The sequence below is a fragment of the Engystomops pustulosus genome, chromosome 1 (genome assembly GCF_040894005.1).
Source record: "Engystomops pustulosus chromosome 1, aEngPut4.maternal, whole genome shotgun sequence".
Taxonomy (NCBI): Eukaryota; Metazoa; Chordata; class Amphibia; order Anura; family Leptodactylidae; genus Engystomops; species Engystomops pustulosus.
Window position 1 is genome coordinate 211,086,395 of NC_092411.1, and position 23,564 is coordinate 211,109,958.

At 39.7% G+C, this 23,564-nt stretch overlaps 1 protein-coding gene across 2 annotated transcripts; it reads right to left on the minus strand.

Annotated features, from left to right (window-relative positions):
- Positions 1-617: 617 nt before the first annotated feature.
- Positions 618-23,247, minus strand: AP1AR (adaptor related protein complex 1 associated regulatory protein). Of its 2 annotated transcripts, XM_072119299.1 has the most exons (10): positions 23,043-23,244; positions 15,708-15,756; positions 14,525-14,551; positions 13,233-13,258; positions 9,737-9,833; positions 6,299-6,397; positions 4,674-4,729; positions 3,980-4,050; positions 1,298-1,426; positions 618-1,191 (listed from the first exon to the last, which is right to left on the minus strand). In XM_072119299.1, exons 1-10 carry the CDS (start codon positions 23,114-23,116, stop codon positions 950-952), a joined length of 870 nt encoding a protein of 289 aa, XP_071975400.1. In that variant the 5' UTR covers positions 23,117-23,244; the 3' UTR covers positions 618-949. The 2 variants fall into 2 exon arrangements, with proteins under 2 accessions (XP_071975400.1, XP_071975401.1); XM_072119300.1 differs by lacking the exon at positions 6,299-6,397 and having other exon boundaries at positions 23,043-23,247.
- Positions 23,248-23,564: the final 317 nt, after the last annotated feature.

Consider the following 23,564-nt stretch of genomic DNA (forward strand, 5'->3'; position numbering starts at 1 on the left):
ATACGGGAAGATCAGTTAGTCTTTCTCTTCTAAACAGGCTTGCAACTCAATGTTCAATGTCACATGTTAAAATCTACATGGATTATAGATTTCATTATACAGACAGTCCACAGATTACGTACATGATAGGTTCTTTAGGTTTGTACTTAAGTTAAATTTACATGCTAGTCGGAACTGGTATATTTCATAATTTTATTTTGTTCCTGTGGTAATTGGATTTTCAACATTTTATGCTGTAATGGGAACAAGGATTATCAAAAAAGCATAGATCATTGCAGCCTGGGACTAAAAAGAAGCATCTAGAGAGCTTCACCAGAGGTCACAGTGAGCAGAGAGGTCCATCTGTAACTAGGGGTTGTCTAAGTCGGGTGTTTTTAAGTCGGGACTGCCTTTACAGGATATTATGGTGCCAATACTCAGTGTTGAGAGTCCCTAAGTGACATAAGTGTTTGATATGAGTAATCTGAAGATCCAGTAAGCACTGGATGTGCTGTCCTGTAGGGATTTGCATACTGATTTCAAGTCTTGAATTGTTCTACAGTGGAATGTACAAAAGATAAGGCAAAGCCACATTAACTCATAATGATCCAGTCACTTTAACACAACCGTCGCTCAGCTCCACATTTAGCTTCAGGTTTATCACAAAAGCCACCACAATTACAGTATAGACTGCTGCCAATAAAACCCATATTAATAGGAAAAAAATCAAGCAAAGTGCAAAGCAAGTTGTGAAATAGTGCATATCTTTCATTAGTGACCTTGGACAAGTGTGGAAAAGCCTAACTACTTACCCTTCTATCTACCGTCTATAACGAAGAAGAGTCTGCTGAGGACAAATGAAAATTGCACTTTGTTGAATAAAAAAGGCTCTGAAAAATCTGTACATTCATGAGGGAGAGGAGAAAGCTTTGTTGTATGTGGTACAACATTCCTCAGTGCTTGGTCCTTTCTACCTGTCCTGCTGCCCAGCAGAAGGTTCAGTCACAGGGTTAACAAACCCTGCATATTCAGAGTTCCCATTATCATCCATCTCTGCGCTAACAAAATCATTCTCCCACTCAAGTCCATTGGAGTCATCGGAGGCGGAGGCTGTGTGGCTTCCAGGTTTCTTGCCGCTGGATTTTAAAGCTGCTCGGAGGATGTCCTCTTCTGTTTTTGAGCGTTCTCTCATTGGAACCATCCTATTTATTCCTGCGTATACAGGAAAGGAAATATGACTTCACGGGTCAACTACATACAACAAGTCAAAAGCAATGTTGACATGTCGTCTGATCTTGGCTCCAGAGCTATAACTTACCTTCTTCATCCTCCCACTCAAGGTCAAGGGATGTGTTGTCATCATTCCCACTAGTAGACTTGGTTCTGGTTGTAAGATCACAGCTACTCTCTGTGTTAGGGGTTAGGAGGTTTGCGTCTGAAGATAATCCTAAATGGGAGAAACAATACAGACAGAGACTTACTGGCCCACCATGCAATGCATTGGCTTTACACTATAATTCAATTATTAACTATACAGCAAATAGCATAAAGATGTTGGACAAGATCCAACTTGCAAACAATGGAAAATCTAAGCTCTAAAGCCTGCAGAATTCTATGAGCAGCTCTGGACTGTAATATAATCTACACTTACAAATAAATTATATTTAAAGTAAATCTACCATTTGATATCATGCATTATGAAAAAAACATACCTTGAGAATGCCGTAGCTACACAGATGCAGAAACATATCTTGTTTAATCCCAAGCTAAGTGGTTTTGCTGAAAAAACAATTATAAAATTCAGGATACTGAGGCTCTGTCGCTCCTGTGCTGGGGCTTGTCGCTTCTCCTCTTGCACTGCTTCAGAGCAGGGCCGGCTCCAGGCTTCAGTAGGCCCATGGGCCACAGTGGGCCCCTTTGCAGAAAACTCACGTGCCAGCATTAAAAATTCAAAAACTAAAAACGGTCTCCTGTTCCCTGAAATATTCCCCAGTTTATCATCCCAAACAGCCGTGTCACGGGTCAGGGCAGTTTTGAGGTCATTTAACCAACAGAGCGAACCTAAAAATGTGTACCCCTCCACTCTGCCAAGTAATAAAACTGAAACTTCAACTCAGTTTCTGCGGAACCTCCTAATACACACCTGAGCCGCTGCGGAACCTCCTAATACACACCTGAGCCGCTGCGGAACCTCCTAATACACATCACTGCTTACACTGAACAGTCTCTGCTTCTCATGTACATTTGAGATGATTAATATCATTCACACATCCACACATGCAGCAAGACATATATACAGGCAGATAGATACATGCATACAGCTACAGAGACATGCATAAAGATAGACAAGAATGGAGGCAAACACACACTGACAGACAGATACATATACACATGCAGGCAAACACATCATCACACATACCATACACTCACTATATACACATCCATACATGTCACATACCATTGCACACCCTGTGGTGTCTGCAGCAGCCCTGGCATCATACAGAGGAGTCTTCAGGCTTCTCCTTCTCCTCCATTATGGGTTAAACCCATAATGTGCTGCATCACACAGGCAGCTCTGCAGCCTCTACCTGTGCTGTGTCTGTCCGAGTGGGGGAGGAACAGTGCAGGACACAGCTCCTCATCACAGGAAGTGAAGATGTGCACAGCGTGTGTGTGGGCCCCCGGCAGCTCTCTGGTCCCCGGCACTTGCCCAGGTATGCGGGGTGCTGGAGCCGGGCCTGCTTCAGAGAATGATGTAATCACTGTTTTGTGCCTGTCAGGCAGAAGTAATCAAATCACTGCACCATCCCCCGGCTGCCGTGTACGAGTCATGCAGCGCAGGTTGATTAGTCCTGTTTGTACAGTCCATGAAGCTCCAGGTAATATGTTTATGAACGACAGCCAGCATGCAGCCCCAGCTTTCCCCAGGTCCTGAATTTTATAATTGTTTTTTCAGCAAAACCACTCAGTTCAGGGATTAAACAAGGCATGTTTCTGCATCAGTGTAGCTACAGAATTCTCAAGGTATGTTTGGTTCACAATACATGACATCAAATGGTACATTTCCTTTAATGCAATTTACAAGAAGTTAGTAAGGTTAAATAATAGAATCATCTAGATTCAATTCCCAAAAATAATTTTTTTTCATGCAAATGGCCTAATATATTGAAAAAATGTTCACACTCACTTTCTATTTCCCTATTTATCCAACGGCATCAAGCCGTAGTCCTGCTTTGGCTGAAGTTGAACAAATGTAGACTAGACATTGGATAAAGCAATAATATCAGGGAGTGTGGCAATGCTGGTGACTGGCTACAGAACGACACAGCTCCAGCCAGTGTATTCAGAGACTGATATACGGCTAGAGAGGAAACCATTGCAGGTCATAGACTTTTATGAAGCCTGGTCGCCAGTATCGTTTCCCATAAAGATTATTTCTAGAACAGTGTTCAAGACAAGACATATGATGTTTATGAGTTGTTGAGATGACTTCGGAGTGTGTATTTACTCATTTGGTGCAGCTAGGTGTACACTACACAGTTTTTTAAAAAGTATGCAGGAATAGGGCAGGATTTAAATACACGAATGGGGTGTAGAATGAAAATCCCCCAGTCTAGTGTACATTGGTATAGATTATTAATATGAACTTGTGATGGTTGTCACACAGGTGGTCATACAATGTCTATTGTCTCCAGAGTGTTCTAGAAATAAAACTACAAATAAAGAATTCAGCAGATTGATACTGCTCACCAGTAACCAAGTCTGCTATGTATAGATAAAGCAGTCATTGATAGGATTATAGGGGAGGCCAGGAAAAGGTGGGAAGAATGCAGCGGACGGACAACTGAAAGTGGGCTGTGTGGTGTGGCATCCCACTAATGGCCACATTTGATTCCAGTCTTAATTATGGCACCAACTTCAGGTGTCAGTCACTTTTAACAAAGTCTGTTAATTAAAAAATATATATATTTTATATGAAAGAATCATACTGTCTACTTACTGCTGCTCCTGACAGCCTCATACTGTGCTCTTACATTTCGCAAATAGGATTCAAAATCTTCTGCTACCGAACTGTAAGGAGAGACCACAAAATATAATATGTGTAGAATGTAGACATTTGCCATCATCATTTCCCTGTAATATCCCACATATCGATTTCTGTGTCTGTCATTCACACGGGGTACTTGTACTTAGTTGTACTTACACAGGTTAAAGATATGTTTTATCATTAAAAGTATTAAAGTGATATTTCAGATAATATCCTCTCCATGCCCAAGAATATACACTGCTCAGTGTTACAAAGGAAACTTTGATATACGGATTATAAGGCGCACCATAAATAATTGCCTGCTAAAACGTCTAGGTTCACATATAATGCGCACCGGATTATAAGGCGCACCTGATTATAAGGATGAATGACCAGCAGGTGGCAGACCTGTGCACAGTTCAAGGCAGCTGTTGTCTGTACGGTTCATATATAAGGCGCACTGGACTATAAGCGCACCTTTGATTTCTGAGAGAATCAAAGGATGTTTAGTGCGCCTTATAGTCTGAAAAATACAGTATGTGGACATCCATACTGAAGACAGAAGGAAGGAATCTATATTGCAGGACACATACAGCACATGCTGCCAGATGACCACCACAGATCATATGTGACTGGACCCCCAGGTAATATGGATAGTACAATTTACCTTTCTCCATTTTTAGCAGCTTGAGCTCTCTGCCTCATCCACTGTAATCTGTGTTGCTATAAGAGAAAATTTTATTATAAGAAATGCTGTGATGTTAGCTCAAAGTAGTAGAGTTATTATGGATCATCATGGAACATAATACTCCAAGACTGGCCAAATAGTTTTTAACTTATATCACATAAGACAACATACCTTCTTCAAAATACTTTTTTATTTTCAGGGGACCTTAATTAAAATTCAATATATTTTTATACTGAGCTCTAGGGCCCCATGCACGCGACAGTACAATTTGCGGTCATCCAGTCACAGTGCAGTAAACACACAGAGTATCTGTTCTACAATTTGCTGTATTGTTGGCACACCCGCTGGACTTACAATGGAGAGGGGAGAGAAGAGGAGCACTCACTACCCTCCCTTCTTCTCCCGTCTGTGTGTTACAAAAGCAGTGCAAGTGAGACCTTAGTTATATCATAGAGGCCACAATTCTGCAGGTATCTACTTGTGGTTAATAAGCACCATACTTACACAATACTCCTAGAATAGCTATGGGGATCATACCCAATGCACTGGATTCTGTAACACATGCACACATTCTATAACACATGTAGCCTAAACAAACTGAACCAGCTTGTATATATGTCAGAACTAAAAAGTTTGCTAAAATGACACCAAAGTTCCATGAGCGGATGTATGTGGAAATAGTCTATATGTCATCTTCTTTACATGACTAAACCAAAATAATATATCACTATTATATGAATATATTACAAATTGTCAAAGGGTGGTAAATGTAAACTGTCATTTAATAATTTTTTTTTTCCTCTCCATCTCCGGCCAGGGTGGGAGTGGGTGGGTGAGAGAGGAAGAAAATGGGTAAAATAATAGTGTATGAACATGTAAAGTTGTACAGGTCAATGAGTATTGTTGTATTATTAAGTAGACATAAGAGTTGGATAACAAAGATAGAAATGGATGGAAAAAAATGGTTTAATTTAATGTCTACTATGCAAATGTAGAGATCTTTAATATACATGTTGTATGACTGGATTTAATATTTACTGCACAATATACCTGTATAGTGAAAAAAAACAACAAAAGAAAAATTAAATGGTGCCTGTAAACACTAAAGGGGTGGTGCCAAGTTTGCAAATGATCCCTGATCCTGTGGATATGGGATAACAAGCTAAATGGTGAGGGGAAACAGAGAAATCCAGTTCTCACTAATAGGTAGAGTGGCAGGACAAACAAACATCATGTTGCTCCATGATATAGAATGGGATTGTCAAAATTTACCAAGCTATCCCCTACACTTACACAGTGAGACGGAGTGCTGGATATAGCCAAGCTTTGTGCCCAGCAATTTCAGACACTCCAATACTGCAAATTCTGTGGATAGGGCATAACTTGCAAACTCGGTAAAACCCCCTGTAAAGATGAGAAGGTTACTACATACACTTACAGATCACCCAACAAATGGAAGCAACCCATACATTTTACTTCTGCAGTTGTCTTGCAAAAACTTAGACCAAATTATCATTTTTATTACCAGTTTGCTCATCAATAAATTTACGTTTGATGGTAATGAAAAATTATTAGCTTTAATATTGGGGTTCTTATCCCCTCACCTCCAAAATCTGTTTCTGCTTGGCTGCCCTGGCAGCTTCACGCTTTGCAGCATACAAAGCCTCTTCTTCTAGTCTTAATTTCTCCTCCTGTAAGGCTAACTGCATATGAACAAAATAATAAGGGTTAACAAAATCAGAACCTGTCTAGCTGTCCTCACTAATAAAAGACCTAGAAAAAAATAAATGCATGCAAACAAAATGTCTTTTTTATATATATATTTTAGCCCCTCCCATCCATTAAAACACATTAATCAACACCACACCTATTGTTTCTTCCTATTCTTTGGTCTTTTCTAACCATTTACATTCATTGGTCTATTTTTACCTTTACAGAAATAAAGCAATAAAGCAATAATTTCTGCAGCAGCACATTAAGTTGTTATGAACATAAAAATGAAGCCTGATAAACCAGGGACACTTACTCATAGAACCAGGCACAGCGACTATGGTAATCTTCTTATATTTTTGATCCATGGCCTCCCTCCTTTTAAAATCAACATCTAAAATGATGCTTATAAGCCTGAAAGGCTCTGGGAGGGGGGGGGGTGTTACCAGAGCTCTTCTGTGCAATAGCTTCACAGGCTGTTACACTTCCCTCCTCCCACTGTTTGAGATTACATCAGACAACGGGAGGGGGAAAGCTGAGGGAGCGGCTGAGACAATGTAACAGCCTGTGAAACTACAGCATAGAGAAGCTCTGGTAGAACCCCCTGGAGCCTTTCTTGCTCAGTATCATCATTATAAAAGTTCATTTTAAAAGGAAGGAGGCCATGGATATATAGGAAGATTACCACAGTTACAGTGTTTGGATCTATGATAACGTATCCCTGGTTTATCATGACGGATTTCGATGGTAGATTTCCTTTAAAAGGGTATTTCGTTCACAACAAGTTATTCCATCCACAGGATAGATGATAACTTGCTGATTGATAGGGGTCTCAATGGTGGGACCACAAAAGATTGCATGACCAGGGGTCAGCTGTAATCCTGAATGTAGAGAGCAGCTGGTTATACGGAAATAATTGTGTACAGTACCCAGCTTCAGTGGAGTGAATGCTCTATCTGACGCTACACTCCTTAGGGGTATAATGGAGCCTGTTCTCTTGATCAGTGGGATACCCCAACTGATCAGCTAATTATCCTATCCTGTGGATGCAGATTATTTGTTGTGACCGGAATTCTGCTTTAATACACGCACATTTTCTTAACAATATATGCAGGTAGACAACACAATGGTCACATCACTGTTTTACAATGAACTGTGCATTAACATACGAAAACCTGTTGGCCAAGTGGGTAAAGGTTTACATAAGTGCTGCATGACCTCATAGAATGTAAGGCAAAAAAGTCACACCCATATTGGGGGTTTATGAGAAGTAAAACACATGTTACAAATATCAAAATTAGGACATTTTAGGTTACATGCCCTAAAGGTACCAGAGAGCAGAACAACTTGTGGATGAGGCTTGTATGGTGTGTGTGGACTGTGTACTGCTTAATATTTCCATGTGGTGGCGCTGCAAGAAAAATAATCATGTTCTGCAAATTCCTCTAGGAGGCACAGGATCGGCTCCAGGATTCAGTAGGGCCCTGAGCAACAGAGCCTCGTTAGTCTTCTTTGCAAGAAACTCACATTGTGGCATAAAATAAAATAAAAATAAAATTTAGAAACTTAAAAAAACAAAAAACAAACAGTCTGCTGTTCCCTAAAATATTCCCTAGTATATCATACCAAACAGCCCCCTCATGGGTATCTTATATACAGCCCCCTCATGGGTATTTTATGTACATAATTAATACAAAGAAAAGATCAAAACTAAATGTAAGAGTTACCGCCACTGCCAATAAAGATTGCTTTTTTATTTTCTTAAGTAAAATGAGCCTGGATCCAAACGGTTGCTGTTGGCGATTACTTTTTCTTTGTTTTGATTAATGCCTACTACTGTGAACATTGTGATTTTAAACGTGTAAAACTGCAATATTTTCTTCTAAATAGGATTTTTTAAATTTATAGAATCTTAGGTGTATAAGCAAGCCCAGCTGGCACCTACAAGGCACGTTCACAACCAAATTTTTGTGCTGAAAAATCCCCACTCTGTTTATACTTGAGTGTATAAAAAAAAATAATAATAATAATTGGTACTTATCTGCGGCGCTCACCCACAGCATCCTCTTCTCCCCTGGCTCATTTCCTGTGCTCGGCTTTGGCTTTCCGGCAGTGTGGGCAGAGGTGCGTCCATGCTCTCTGCCCGCATGCACGGTCACATCATGACATCCTCAGGCGGTGACACGCCTCGTCGTAGTGTGTGCGTGAAGAGAGCATAGACGTGCATCTCCCACACTGCTGGGAAGCCGGATGCTGAGCTGAGAAGGCAAGCCAGAGGAGAAGAGGATGCCGGGGGCTCTGCTGGACATGTCTTTTTAAATGGGGGCTCTGCTGGATATTTTATTGGATGCTGCTACTAGACATTTTATTAAAAAGAGTTATTGCTGCACCCTAGGCTTATACTCGAGTCAAAAAGTTTTCCCATTTTTTTATGGCAAAAATAGTATACTCGGGCCGGCTTGTACTCGATTATATACAATGTTTTTTTTCTACAGTTAATGTTTGTTCCTTTTTGAGGTTGTCTCCTCTAACCGATCCATTTGTTTAGATCGCTTTCTGTGCAGATGACAGCAGGTTATGTACATTCACCTTAAACCTACACCAGTTTACATTACACTAAAGCTTCACAAACCCTCTGAAGGATATTTTTGACCCAGATCACTAATCCCCAATCCACAGTATAGGATATACCTCTACAGCATTTACTTAGTCCCCAGGTTACATTCAAGATAGGTTCTTTGGGTTTGTTCTTAAGTTGAATTTGTATGCAAGTCAGAACTGTATATTTTATAATTCTAACGCCAGACAAAATTATTTTTGTCCTAGTGACAATTGGATTTTCAAAATTTTTTGCGAGACCAAAGATTATCAATAAAGCTTCATTACAGACACCTTACAGCCTGGAACAAAAACTTCCAGATAGCTTCACCAAAGGTCACAGTGGGCAGAGAGGTCGGTCTGTAACTAGGGGACCACATGTATATCTCTACACTCCTATTAAAGTCATGTTCAATTACAGGATGCTATAATATTTGCAATATGAGTTGTATATTTCCCTGGGGTGTAAATCTGACATAGAACCATATGAACTTTTCTTAAGAGAGGATTTCATTTTTCGAAGATCATTAAAAAAAGTATATTTGAGTATCTATAGTTTGTGTTTTGTTTACCATGCATATGTGGATGCAATAGAATTTTAAATCCAACATGCAATATAGGATTGTTACACAAGTCCTGTTTAGGATTGTATATATACTATGATACTATGATTGTGATGTTTTTGCTAAAAAGGAAACTTCTTCATCTGTTTACAAGGAAGAGATTAGTAGTACCTCATTCTGTATCTTGAAATCTTCTGCTTTTTGACGCTCAGTAATGGAGTTGTAGTGCCTTTCCTTTAGGTCTGATATTTCTTCCTCGCTTAAGGGCCTGTGAAGAAAAATACCAAAATTACACCTCGACAATTTTTTTCTGGTCCTATTCCTAATATTGCAATTGACTATATACAGTGGGTATGGCAAGAATTCAAACCTTTTAAAATTTTTCACTCTTTGTTTCATTGCAGCCAATTGGTAAAATCAGAAATGTTCTTTTTTTTTTTGCTCATTAATGAGCACTCTGCACCCCATCTTGGCAAAAAAGTACAGAAATATAGAAATACATTTTTGCTATTTTATTACAAGAAAAACTAAAATATCAGACCCTTTTCTCAGTATTGGATAGAAACACCTTTTGAGCTAGTACAGCTTTTCACACCTGGATTTGGGGATCCTCTGCCATTCTTCCTTACAGATCCTCTCAAGTTCCCTCAGGTTGGATGGTGAACGTTGGTGCACAACCATTTTAAAGGGAACCTGTCACCAGGGACCTAATTTTTCACTAAAGACAGATTGTAAAAGCCCATGACACCAGCAGTGCAAAAATGCCTCTCTGCCTTTTCTAAGCATTTGCATTACAATATAATTGTGTGTTTTAACTTACTCTTGCACCCTGACAAAGTCCTGGGGTAGTCACAGAGGCTGGGCTTTGGTTTGCATGTACTTAAAAAACAACATACTACTATAAAAAGTAAAAAATATCAAATCACCACATCATATAGCAGCAAAAGTATAAATAAATCACAGGAGGGCTCAAAGTGCAAAATGCATGTAAACAAGTATATCTAAAGCTCTAAACTACCGTATGTAAGACTCAAATACTGTAAACACTACAAATGTAATGTAAATTAAGAGCTATACAGACAGTCCCCGGGTTACGGATTGGATAGGTTCCATAGGTTTGTTCTTAAGTTGAATTTTTATGTAAGTCGAAACTGTGTATTTTATAATTGTAGTTCTATACATACATTTTTTTGCCCCAGTGACAATTCGAGGTTCAAAATTTTTTGCTGTAATTGGACCAAGGATTATCAATAAAGCTTCATTACAGATACAGCTAATCATTGCAGTCCTGGACTAAAGTAAAGCATCCAGAGAGCTTCAACAGAGTTCACAGTGGGAAGAGGGGTCCGTCTTTAACTAAAGGTCATCTGTAAGTCGGGTGTCCTTAAGTAGGGGACCGTCTGTAGTTCACATACCAACAATAGTTTGTGTCCCTGGAAGACGCCCGGGGATACAAACTATTGTTGGTATGTGAACTATAGCTCTTCATTTACATCACATTTGTACTCCAATAAAGGAGTAGAACCATCACAAGGAGGATCAGAAGGAAATGGACAGCACATGAATTAAATAAAATGTAATGTCACAGCAGAGGGTCTGAATACTTATTACCATTTGATGTATCAGTTTTTCTTGTTTAATAAAAAAAATGTTTACATTTCTGTTTTTTCTGTCAAGATGGGGTGCAGAGTGTATATTAATAAGTAACTTTTTTGATCTTACCAATTGACTGCAATAAAACAAAGAGTGAAAAATGTTAAGGGGTCTGAATACTTTCCATAGCCACTGTATCTATGGTGGTTGTGGACAAGAATGCAGTTTATCAGGTTATTGGATATTGATGACCTTGTGTGTGTGTGTGTGTGTGTGTGTGTGTGTGTGTGTGTGTGTTTGTGTGGTATAAGTAAACAAAAATTTTAGAATTCCTATTCCCACTTTCTGGAAATTAATCAGTCATTTCAGTGCATATTTAGTAAAGCGGTTACTATACACTGTAAAGCAGTTACTGGATCTCAGTTATCATTTACGCTATTAATCTCTGAAGCGGGTGGATCAAGACGAAGACCACTTGCACACGACTGTGTGCTAACTGGAGTAAGAACCAGGGCTTAGTACACAGCTCGGTGGAGAAGAGAGGGGTCCGCATCCCTCCCCTGGATGAATGGAGAAAAAGACATTCTTGTAATAAGATATATTACAAGTTTTTTGTATTCACTTATACTACTACATTGTATAAACTGTTGAAAAGTTAGTGACCGTTTATGATCCAGGGTAAAGCTAAACTGTTCTTACATCTGGCCGTCCTTCAGATTCTATCCTATCTTGTACAGGCCATGAGTTTTGGGTACTGGACATTACTTCTAATCTATTTTTCTGTGTCTTTGAAGGCTGTAAAAAGTGGAAGTGCTTCAGGACTATAATTTTAAATTGGATGTGTGCACGAAGTCCAGTCAGTCACATCTATATAATGCCTCATACATAACAAAGCTGTAATAAAGTTGTACACACACAGAATAAAAATTTAAGATATTTTTATTTCCTCAGATTATACATTTCCGCTGTAATATATATATATTATAGCTAAACTAAAGAATGAATGAAGCAAAGAACGCTTCATTATTATAAAAACCGCGTACCGTATTTTCCGGGCCATTAGGCGCACCGGAATATAAAGCGCATTATTCCGATGCGCCTTATATATATGTAATAATTCCATATATAAGGCGCATCGGACTATAAGGCGCGGGTCGGGGGCGTGGTCTGAGGTCCGGGGGCGGAGCGGAGACCCGACGGGACGAGACGCAACGCCGAACGCGGGGAAGGTGAGCGGGGAAGGTGAGGGGGAGGTGGAGGATGGCAGCGGACCATACTTACATAGGTCCCCGAGACAGCAGATCTCCAGCGGGAACTGCAGACCGACGCGGCAGAGGTTGTTCGTGCCGCGTGGTCTGCAGTTCCCGCTGGAGATCTGCTGTCTCCGGTAGCGGGGACCTATGTAAGTAGGGTCCGCTGCCCTGCGCCATACATAGGGCGCACCGGACTATAAGGCGCACTTTGGATTTCTAAGGAAATCCAAGGCTTTTATGTGCGCCTTATAGTCCGGAAAATACGGTACTATAAAATGTAATAATGTGATTTTTGCTTTTTTTTTATTTTTTTTAATAAATCTGCAATGTGGCTTCATTCAACCTATAAGAAGGTCTCTCTTTAAAAAACCAGGAAAGAAACAAAAAAAAAAAAAAAAACACGAACGTTTATGGCCAAAACTATTTTCTGTATTTAGGTAAATTAAGCATTTTCAACATGAAATAAAATGTTATACAACTTCCTAAAACACTTAATATTTGATTAGCTCACCATTGTCATTTAGGTGTGTAGGCTTCATCATAAAGCTTTGCAATCCCTTTGTTCATGAATAATATAACCACATAAAAATCTAAATTTCCCTAATAAATATATTCTACTAGCCACTCAATGCCACCAACTTCAAACAAGCAGCCTCATGTAACACGATTGATCACGGTTTGTCATTCTGTAAAATAGTAGTGACACTCCAATATCCATTTAGTGGCTGGTGAGGCCTCAGAGAACCGGTAGTATGTTTGACATAGTTTTAAGTTGAAGGTTTACTTGAAGCAATCAATCATTTCTAAAATTAAAGTTTTACCTTTGGCTGCTACCTGGGCTTTCCCCCTGGCAAAAAACAAAAAGAAAAAGAAATATTACAACAATGTGTCTGCATAACAGGGATAGATTTGTACTCATTGACACAAAGCTAACCACTAAATAATTGAAAGAAATGTCGGCCTTTTCTGCACTGAGAAAGCAGCTTTGCAAGACTGGTTGGAATCTTTACAAACCCGTCTTTCTTTTAACTCTAAAGGTGCGTTCACACGTTCAGATTTTCAGCTGCAGGTATTTAAAGGTAAATGCAGGTGTGGAACATAATGGATGAGTACACATATTTTGTAAAGTGTCAGGTATATTAAAAAAAATAGTCAGAACCTACTGGTTCCTACACGGTTACCCTCCTTCCACTGAGTGGTCATTGTTTATGTGGCTTAGCTGTTATCGGCTACAGCAGTCAGAAGATTGACGTTTGCTAATGTTTTTTTTCCCCATGAATGGCCTTGCCCACTTGTTGAAAAAAGAAGCAATATGCACTATATTTATGGAGGATGCTGCTTTATCAGCCATAATCTGCGTAAGAAAGCCAAACAGCAGATTTTAAAGGGGTATTCCCATTTCAGCAAATTAGACTTATTGTATGCATTATAAAAAGTTATACAATTTTCCAATATACTTTATCAATTCTTCACATTTTTCTAGATCTCTGCTTCTTGTTTTCTTTGAGTGGACAGAAATCTGAACATGGTGCACCATGGAGCACCCGTGTGACCATGGTCAGATTTCTGTCCACTCAAAGAAAACATAGAAGCTTTCTATAGAATGACAAGAAGCAGAAATCTAGAAAACTGTGAGGAATTGATACAGAAAGTATATTGGAAAGTTGTATAACTTATAGAAGACAAACAACAACATTTATTTATCAAAATGTGTGACACTGTGGGAGTGTCACAGATTGCCAAGGCAGCTCTTGGGTATCTTTAGCAATCTCATTGACTGTCTATAAGAGAAAAGTGCTCAGCACCTTCCAGCACCCATTCAGGCACCCATTCAGGCACCCATTCCGGCACCCATTCCGGCACCCATTCCGGCACCCATTCCGGCACCCATTCAGGCACTTTACTGGGATAGGGAATAATAGTCAGTACAGCCCAGTTTAGATTAGAAACGCTCCTTTTCCTAGACTATTGTATTGTAATCAATACACTGTTCTGGATTATTAATTCTGTAGTTCTCATTAAAACGTTTGTGCCCTTACAATTAAGGGAACATTTAACATATTATGTTTTGCAGTAAACAACATAAACCATATAAAGAGCTAGACGTACTTACCTCATCACTTTCTACAAGGTTTTCAAACTGTAGGAGAAATACACAGATGTTGAGCTTACAAATGCATCCACAATCACAATGAAAAGAAACGGAAAAGTATTTGCCCTTTTCATTAATAATAAAAATATCCCTTTCTAGTTAATGTGAAGGAAATAATGCTTAAAGCAATATTCCGAGTTTCAAAAACTGATATTGATCACTTATCCTAAAGATAGAATATGGAACCCACAGAGGTTTAACACCCAGTATCCCCAACAATAACCTGCTAGAAGGTATCAAATGATTTAACTTCCACTTCTCAGGATAGTTATGTTCACATAGGGACATAAGGGATTGTCAGGGATTGCACATTTTGGACAGGTATTTAACAGGTGTCTGCGCATGTGATCGTATTTTGGCGCAGCTGCGCTGGCTTCCATGCGACACAAATTGGGTGGCTTACAGTCGGGACGATCCGACTGAGCGCGGGATTTAAACTTTCAAATTGTGTCGCAAACCCAAGCACTTACATGCACCACTAAAAAGATGGTGAACTCTGTTGGACCTGAGCAGGGAAGCGGCACATGCAGAATATCGAGCGCACGATCAAAGGTATTCGTGGCACAGTGCATTATCGTCGGACAATGCACTGTGAATTCCAGTGGACGGTAAGTAAATGTGCCCCAATTTTTCGTAACCACAGAGCCATATCAACCCTTTCACAATTGGCCAACATAGATATAAGTCGGTCGCAAAGGCCTGTATGGAGAAGGCTCGCAGACCACTAAACGGTTTGACTATATCCAAATTTTTATTGGAGGCAAACCTTTATTGTGATCAAAAGGTCTTATAGTTGTCAAAATGAAAACAATGAAAAAGTCATCCAATCCTTAAAATAATGAAAACTTAAAAGAAGCCATAAAAATAAAGTCCTTCAGAATATAGCGCAACCGGTTTCTTTTTTATGCAATCCCACCATCCTTTTTTTTCCCATGTTCCCAAATGGTGCCACTAACAGAAAACAAGCACTTATAGCTTTGTAAACAGAAAAATAGAATAGATATGGCTTGTGGATGAAGCAGAGAAATACAGAAAAGCAAAAAACTAGGTGTTGAAGGGGATAAGTAAGGCAGCAGAAAACAAAGGTAAAATACATTGCTGTTCTCCCTATATGCTGGATGTTCTACATTGGACATGTACTTACCTCAATAGTATAGTGCTCTCCTCTGGAACAGGTTCGAAAATACTTGGATCTGTAGAGAAATAAACAACTATATTACATCTATTTGTGGACAAAAAAAATTGAAGGTTTAAAGAATATTCTATAAACCCAAACATTTACATTCTCATGAAGTTCTAATCTCATTTTCAACAACCCCTGTACCCTTCTTTTTATGTGGTGCCTTTCTAATCTATATACATCCTCCAAGCATATATACTGTAAAACGTGGAACATTCACCTACACCAAATTACTCTATGCAAAGTGAGGTATCAGTAGCTTGTTTCTTGCAGGACCTTGACTCATGTATCATCTATATCTGATCATATTTTGATTGATCAATGGTTCCTGACAGTGTACAATATCTGATGCTCATATAGAAGCATATGTAAAAGTAGTGGAAATAAAGAGCTTTAAACAAGTAAATGGACTATGTTTTTCCACATCTGACAATCCAGACCATGTAACATTCTGTCTTATCAATAAATCAGGAATTTAAAAGGAATCCGTCAGCAGTTTTTACCACAACTTTTCTGCTCTTTCTAATAAGCTGTTCCACAGCCCCTCCCCTCTGCTATGAGTGACTGCTGTAAGTATGCTACCAAAATCCTGATGGACACGCCCAGAGCCCTTGCAAGGACTGGATTATCACTTTTCACTGTCCTGTCCTTACTAACTACATACAAAATGGTATGTCTACACATAGATCTCTAGGACTGCTAGGTAACACCGCTTGCAGCTTTGTAAGGTCAAAACTCCTGAAATATTACCTTTAAAGTGACTTTGTCACCAGCTTTTGCTCCATTAAACTATTAGCCCCCTCAGGTAAAATAAGGAATGAGAACAGAGAATTTTGGAGAAAACATTTCATACACTGCATGTGGTAGTTTCATGGGATAAAATCTTCATATTAATTTTCCATATATCACTATTTCTATTTCACAGTATCCTATGTAAAGCCAAAACATGATAACCAAATGTAAAATATATGGGGTTTTTTTTACAAATGAAGCATGGCTGCGAGGTTCTGTACCAAGCACGGTATAGAAATTGCTTGCGTAGATGGATGTGGCAGAGATAAAACTCAAGGCATCCATGCAATGGTGAATAAAGGAATGTAATATCAATGGTATTAATCAGTGCTTATAATGCACAAACTCAGCAAAAAAGTATCATTTTAAATAATATATGATTTAAAGCCGGAAATGTTGAAATTAGGTCATGAGTGACAAGGGTTCCCGATGATGATGTGCAGATGGTGTTTTTTCCAGCTACAGATAAGACAGTCATAGATGTACTGCCTGTTCGCTGATTCCCCTGTGTAATGTGAGTCAGATCCTTCCAGCCAGTGTATAAGTGATGGAAGAAGAGTAGAACAGTCTTATAACAAAATATATAACACACATGTATTGTACAACAAACCTTTGTAAAACCTTTTTATTAAAACAAAATGAATTCATGAAACAATCTCAGGACTACAGGACTAATGTGGAAAAAGGAAGCACATTAATTAATAAAGTCCTTCCATGAATATTTGATGACTCTCAGGCTGCACACTAGATGCTGATGTTCCTAATCCCGCACACAATAAAATCCAGTATGTAACCTGTGACAGAACATATTGACAGGCTGTGGCACAGGAATAATATGAGACAAGAGTAGATGACCTTGGAGCAGAATATGAGAGCTCTGCCGCAACACAAATCAAAGTATTTTAAAGAAATCGACCTCACATCTCCATCTGTATTAATAGAACACTAATTCTACAGGTTAGGGGACAAAGCTGCACAGGGTCAGCAGGAGACGATGTTGCTTTACACATCTATCAACACTTCAATATAGATATAGTACAAAAAGCCGGACACCTCTCCTGACATGTCTATATTATTAAATTAGAGCATTCTTTGTCAAATAATTGTACTTTGAACCATTCCTATACTATTTCTATTAAAGGGGTTTTCCCACAAAGACAAGTTAGGCCCTATCCACAGGATAGGGCCTAACTTGCTCAGTGCTGGAACCCCCTAAGATCGCGAAATGAGAGGTCCAACGGACCCCTTGCCACTCTCAGACAAATGGAGCAAAAGCCACACATGAACGCTCTGCTCCATTAATCTCTATGGAGCAACGATGGGTCGGTTGTGATCTGCTCACTGATCAGCAAGTTAGGCCGTATCCCGTGGATTCCTTTGAAAACCCTGTTAAGAATTTATTAATGATTTGATAATTTATTAATGATTTTATAAGAGAGTAATAGTTACACAAGAGAGTTCTTAAAATACAATTCTGTGCTCCAGAATTTCAAGTTCTCCAGTTTATCATCCCATCAAGTAGAACCATCATTCATCAATATCATCCACAAACAGGGCCAAAGATTACAACCTTTTACACCGTTCATAGTGTTAGTTTTAACACTATTTGTATTAGTTTATACACAAAGTGATAGATTGAAACTTGAAGGACATTAAAAGTGCAGACAAAACGGATGTGTAAATATCACAAGTATTATTCATTGTAATAGCTCATCTAATCTGGGTCCTTAAACGCAAATATTACCACTTGATTGCAGAACATTTAAGGGGTGGTCCTCTTTCAGCACATAATTGATATGGCTTATGTAATGAAACTTTATACAATTTTCCAATATACTTTCTGTATCATATTTTCTAGATCTCTGCTTGCTGTCATTCAACTGGAAGATTTACTGTTTACTTCATGTGGATAGAAATCTTTCCACGGTCATGTGATGTCACACAGGTGCACGGCGCGTTATAACATGGCTGATTACTCTGATATAACGAGCCATGAACCTGTGAGACATCACATGTCCAGGGACAGATTTCTATCCACGGGAAGAAAACAATGAGGTTTCATAACTTGTTTCCGTCTGCCCGCTTACTTTAGAAGTCAGCAATGGCAGGTCTGCTATTGCCTTCTCCATTCCCCACTGTATCGCACTGAAGTAGTGCAATACAGAGAGTAGCAGGCCCGCCGGTCACGTCTAAAGGGTTAATCAGAGCTGCTGGGTCTGATCAGACCAATGAACAACTCTGATCAAACATCTGCTCCCACCTATAACTGGGGTTCTTATAGATACCCCAGTTAGAGGGGAGAACTTGTAAAAGAAAAAAAAAACTAAGAATTTCCCCCAGGGATCTTGTATGACCTCATGGGGGGACATATAAAGTAAAAACACACACATAAAAATATTAAAATACCCCGCCACTGTCCATAGGGATGTATGGCGCATGGCGCCGCAATACGGGAAAAGATATGACATGTCCTATCTTTTCCCAGGGTGCGGTGCCGCACGTGTGCAACACCGTACGCTCCCGTAGGGCGTCGTGCGCCCATTGCTATCTATGGGGGACATAAATATACAACTTGACATTATAAAGAAATGTGCTCCATATTTGACTTAGAAAAGGTTATCCAGGGTTTTAATTTTGCTTCCCCTTCGCAACAAATAAGGTCAAGTTCCTAAAACTGAAAAATGATCAACACAAGAAAAACTGCATAAAAGGAGGCTAGATGCCTTATAAATATGCAGCACATGCTTTGGACAGTTTTGACTTGACAGCTAGATTTCCATATATCTAGCCAGGAGAAAGATGATGTAATTCCTCATTATTTTTTTTTCATTTTAATTGTATAAGTTTTCCTTTATTTGATCCAAAGCAAGGTTTTCCCCACAATTTTCTGAGTACAGTTCAGTAGTTGTAGGTTCAGACTGGTAAATCCCTCCTATTTGTGGAAAAAATATATATGGGCAACCTCACTCATGGGCAATGGTCCTAAGGTTTTCCAACAGATATTGTAAGCCAAAAGCAATTGAGAAGAAATCATATCAAGTTTTGTGGAAAGAATTGCAACTTTTCTGTGTTTTGGGCTTTTGGCACGCAATCGTTGTTGCAATAAATTGCCCAAAACACTGACATGTAAATAAGGATTTAGGACATAGTGAATGTGATGCTTTTTAGGTAGCATCATGCACTGTATATGCATTGTCTAAGATGATCTGATAAAGCTGCATTTTACTGGAATGGAGCTGAGCTGGATTGTTTCCCAGTATTCGGACCCCATTGTCTTGGTCTTTCAGTCATCAGTGTTTCATGCATTTATGAATCAGATAGAATGGAGAGCAAAGTAGTGTAATTTATATTAAAAAAATTGAGTAGGCCATTTTCTTAAATAATATAAAATGTACTTTAAAATATACAATGAAATCCACATTCAAAATTTTCCACTCATAAATTTATAAAAATAAATATGAAATTTGTAAATCGCATAATGGCTTCCAGTCTATAAGGTCCTACTGAGAGATAACCCTTTACTTCTTTACCACTACAGTCCTTTTCCATTTTCATTGTTGGACTGCACTAGTGAAATATATAGCAGTCCCATTACACCATGCCTCCTGTATAGGATTATAATCTAGAGGGTAACCAGTGACCGTGAGGCTGACCCCCTATGACGTTCAACTGGGTAGTAATTTCTGCTAATAATGTGTAACTGACCACCACTTCTAAGGGGTAACAGCCCAATCACTACCAACAATGAGGCAGGTGTCTGTAAAATTCAGAAGGCACCCCCTATGTAAGGTGGGGGTTCCATCCCTGAGCCCTGTCTTTAGTGTAAAGTTTGTCACTAGTATAGCACTGTATGATATACTGTACAACTAAATTTACTATACTGACCAATACCATCCACAGCAAAAATTTGCCATCTGGTTTATTTCACAGACTAAATACTGCCTCTAGGGAAATGTACATTATACCTATATATATATATATATGACACACTTTTATTATATAAATCACGGGAACGGAACATCATGAAATCCAGCATATAAAACAATGATATCAACACAAAACAACCAGGGAGGTATCAGCACCAATTCTAGGAACATAGTCCACTTGACTCTGATGAGTGGTGGTTTATTAAGCAGGGCTTGAACACAATGAAAAGAATGGCTACTCATCTTCCAGTCTATAGAGAGAGTCCTCATAGAGAGCAATTACATGGCCTGAAGAAGTGCTGAGCTGTCGAATGGAGATGTCCCCTGTGACAACCAAAGAGCATGAACACTCAGACCACAAGTGATGGAGTTAAGGCGTCGTACTCCAATATATCAAATAAGAGAAAAAATAATGGTGAAAAAAGAATAAATATAGTAAATTGTTATATCGGGTACAGGATGATATAAAGTTTCTCTCTAGTGAGCACCAGTGTATCTGACCTCTACATATCCTGTACATAATGTATTGAATTTACGTCCATTTAGAGCTTTTATTTACCCGACGCCATCAGGACTTGGACGGCCCCACTAGATACCACTTAAATGATTGAAGAAACTAAGGAAAAACAATCTGATGCTTTATCCCAGAACACAACCTTTCTCACAAGTCCCATTCTATAAGAAAGCAATTAATGTTTTTTCTGACCAGACCATTCCCGTAAATGTGCTTGGCTTAAGTTCAGGAAAAAGTAGTTTCCCTGTACTCCAGGGGTAAAAGTCTTCAGAACTGCAAATTCATCTTTACAAGGATACAACAAACACACTAGAATGTTATTTTGGTCTATATGTGGTTATCTAATGAAATTGCTCCTACAATATTCCATAGGAATTCCACCAAACTCTCCTGGAGAATGTACCGTAATAGTACGGATACATTCACATCACGATTTTTGGATATGTTCAGCTTATATACTAGGAAAGCTTCTGGAATACGGGGCATACAGGCTGAGTGTATACATAGACATATTCTTGCAAATAGAGGTCTCCCTTTTGCTGACGGGCGCCCAGTATCCATTGCATTCAGCATGAAACATAGGATGGAAAAAGGCAGCAAACTACATCTTTCCATCCTGCTGAGCATATACATATACACTCATGAAGGCCATAATTAGCCTATAGGAGAAGGATGCAACATATTGCATCCATCACTGGCCTCCGTTGAGCACTCACTGTGGGAAGTTCCCACTGGGGAGACACTTTGAATATTGAAAGCAGCAAATCACTGGCTTCTGCTGCTGATGTTCACTCCTCCTCTTGCTTCCAGGGGGTGGAGCAAAGCCAGAGGATGTGTCCCACTGTATGGGCATAGAGCGCCATACATTCTATTCTAGAGGAGGCTACGCCAAGATGTTAACGTAGCTCAATATCTCTTTAGTAGCCCCTCACTTATAGAATGGGAAACTCCATAAGTGTGGTTTTACACTCTGGACCATCTTTTTTCCCTTTTTTGGTTTATGGTGTGTTTATTAGATTTATAATGATTGTTGTGAAAAATCATTGTGGTCTTGGGGTGGTTCTTTTGGTCCCATAGATGGTACTTTTCATGCAGGAATATTGTGTTGTCATCCACTTTACGCTAGGAAGAGGTTAAGGGATTATTCACACAGCAGCAAATCTGCTGTAACTAAAATTAGTTTTTGCCTAAAAACCTGCTCCGCTCTAGTAAATTAATAGGAATAAGCAAATGAATAGGAAAAGCGTCTGTAAGAATCTGCTTTGTGTGAATATATTTTTATTGTGATGTTCCTTAGTGGCTGAAAATTCGGAAAAAAGGGTCACTAAGTGGTTGTCCAAAATTGTACAAAACTGAGACAAAGGGATGCAAGGGTGTTTAACTAATAAGCATTACCTACCTGTTGACTTACCTGCTGCTCAAGTATATGTATATACACACAAGGATGATACATCATCACTACCTTTACGTTACACCTCTGCGCTTCCATACCCCAATTTTGTCTCATGCCTTGTACTCTCTGGACACATTTACATACATCACATATTACTTAGTGCTTGCGTTACCTTTGTGACCCTTCAACTTCAACACAAAGTTGTCATACACCCCCAGCCCTCCCCCCTCTCAAGGTGGAGCAAGACTAGTGACGTGCAGTGACCCTGTTATACAGGTAGCATGGGCAGACTCCACCTCTCAGGTACATACACTCCATGATGTGGGCGCTAAGCTCCACCCAGGCTGGGAAAGAGTTAAAGACATGGTGGCTTATCATGACACATCCTGACACTAGCAGGTAGTTGTAGGGAGCATCTACTAATGTCATGTCCGGTAGGGATCACAGGGCTGGAGTTGCCCTGTCCACCAAGCAGTGCCCTCTCCTCACTGACAGCCTGAACAAAGGACAAGCCGCAGCCACACAAACCAGACGATGATCGCTGCGACACCGGGAAGCCGCAGCATGCATTAACCATTGCAGTGCCATGACACAGCGACCCCGTGCTCACACATGGCAGGAGCGTCTACTAACCCTCCACTACTCCCACCTGCCCGCACGTCCCCGGCTCTTACCCTCCTCCGGATCTTTGGATGCGGTTGTTCTCCCTCCTGAAGAGACTCCAGCACCGGGTCCAGCAGATCCCCATGGCATACTGAGCCGGGCGCGCTCACAGCAGCCCTGGGGACGCGGAATGCGCGGTCACCGACCACCCGTGTACCCGCCTCACCCAGCCGGCATACTGAGAGCGCCGGTCACGTGACACACTTCAGCGTCTGCGCTATAGGACAAACCATCGAGGGGCCATTTTCTTGAAGCCCCGAGGAGTAAGCGATGATATACAAGAAAGTGGCTGTCTCACTACGGAGTTCACTTTCTGTCTTTTAGGGTCAGGTTAAATAGCATGTTGTAACTACCCGGCAAGTGTTATAGCTTTGTTTGGATTTTTGAAAGACAAAAAAGGGATAACAATGTGCAGGGATAACATTCAATGCAAAAAAATATTATAATTTATATACCACCAATTCTGGTGGTTTTGCGCCCAAAACACTGTTTAACATGCATTACAGCACAGTTATCAAGAACTTTAGACCTTT

What these genes read in the sequence shown, in the direction of transcription:
- AP1AR (XM_072119299.1), bottom strand. Translation starts at nt 23,116, where the DNA reads ATGGGGATCTGCTGGACCCGGTGCTGGAGTCTCTTCAGGAGGGAGAAC. An exon ending in ATCCAAAGATCCGGAGGAGG is followed by an intron (nt 15,757 to 23,042) that starts GTAAGAGCCGGG and finishes ATTTCTCTACAG; the next exon opens with ATCCAAGTATTTTCGAACCT. An exon ending in ACCTTGTAGAAAGTGATGAG is followed by an intron (nt 13,259 to 14,524) that starts GTAAGTACGTCT and finishes GTTTTTTGCCAG; the next exon opens with GGGGAAAGCCCAGGTAGCAG.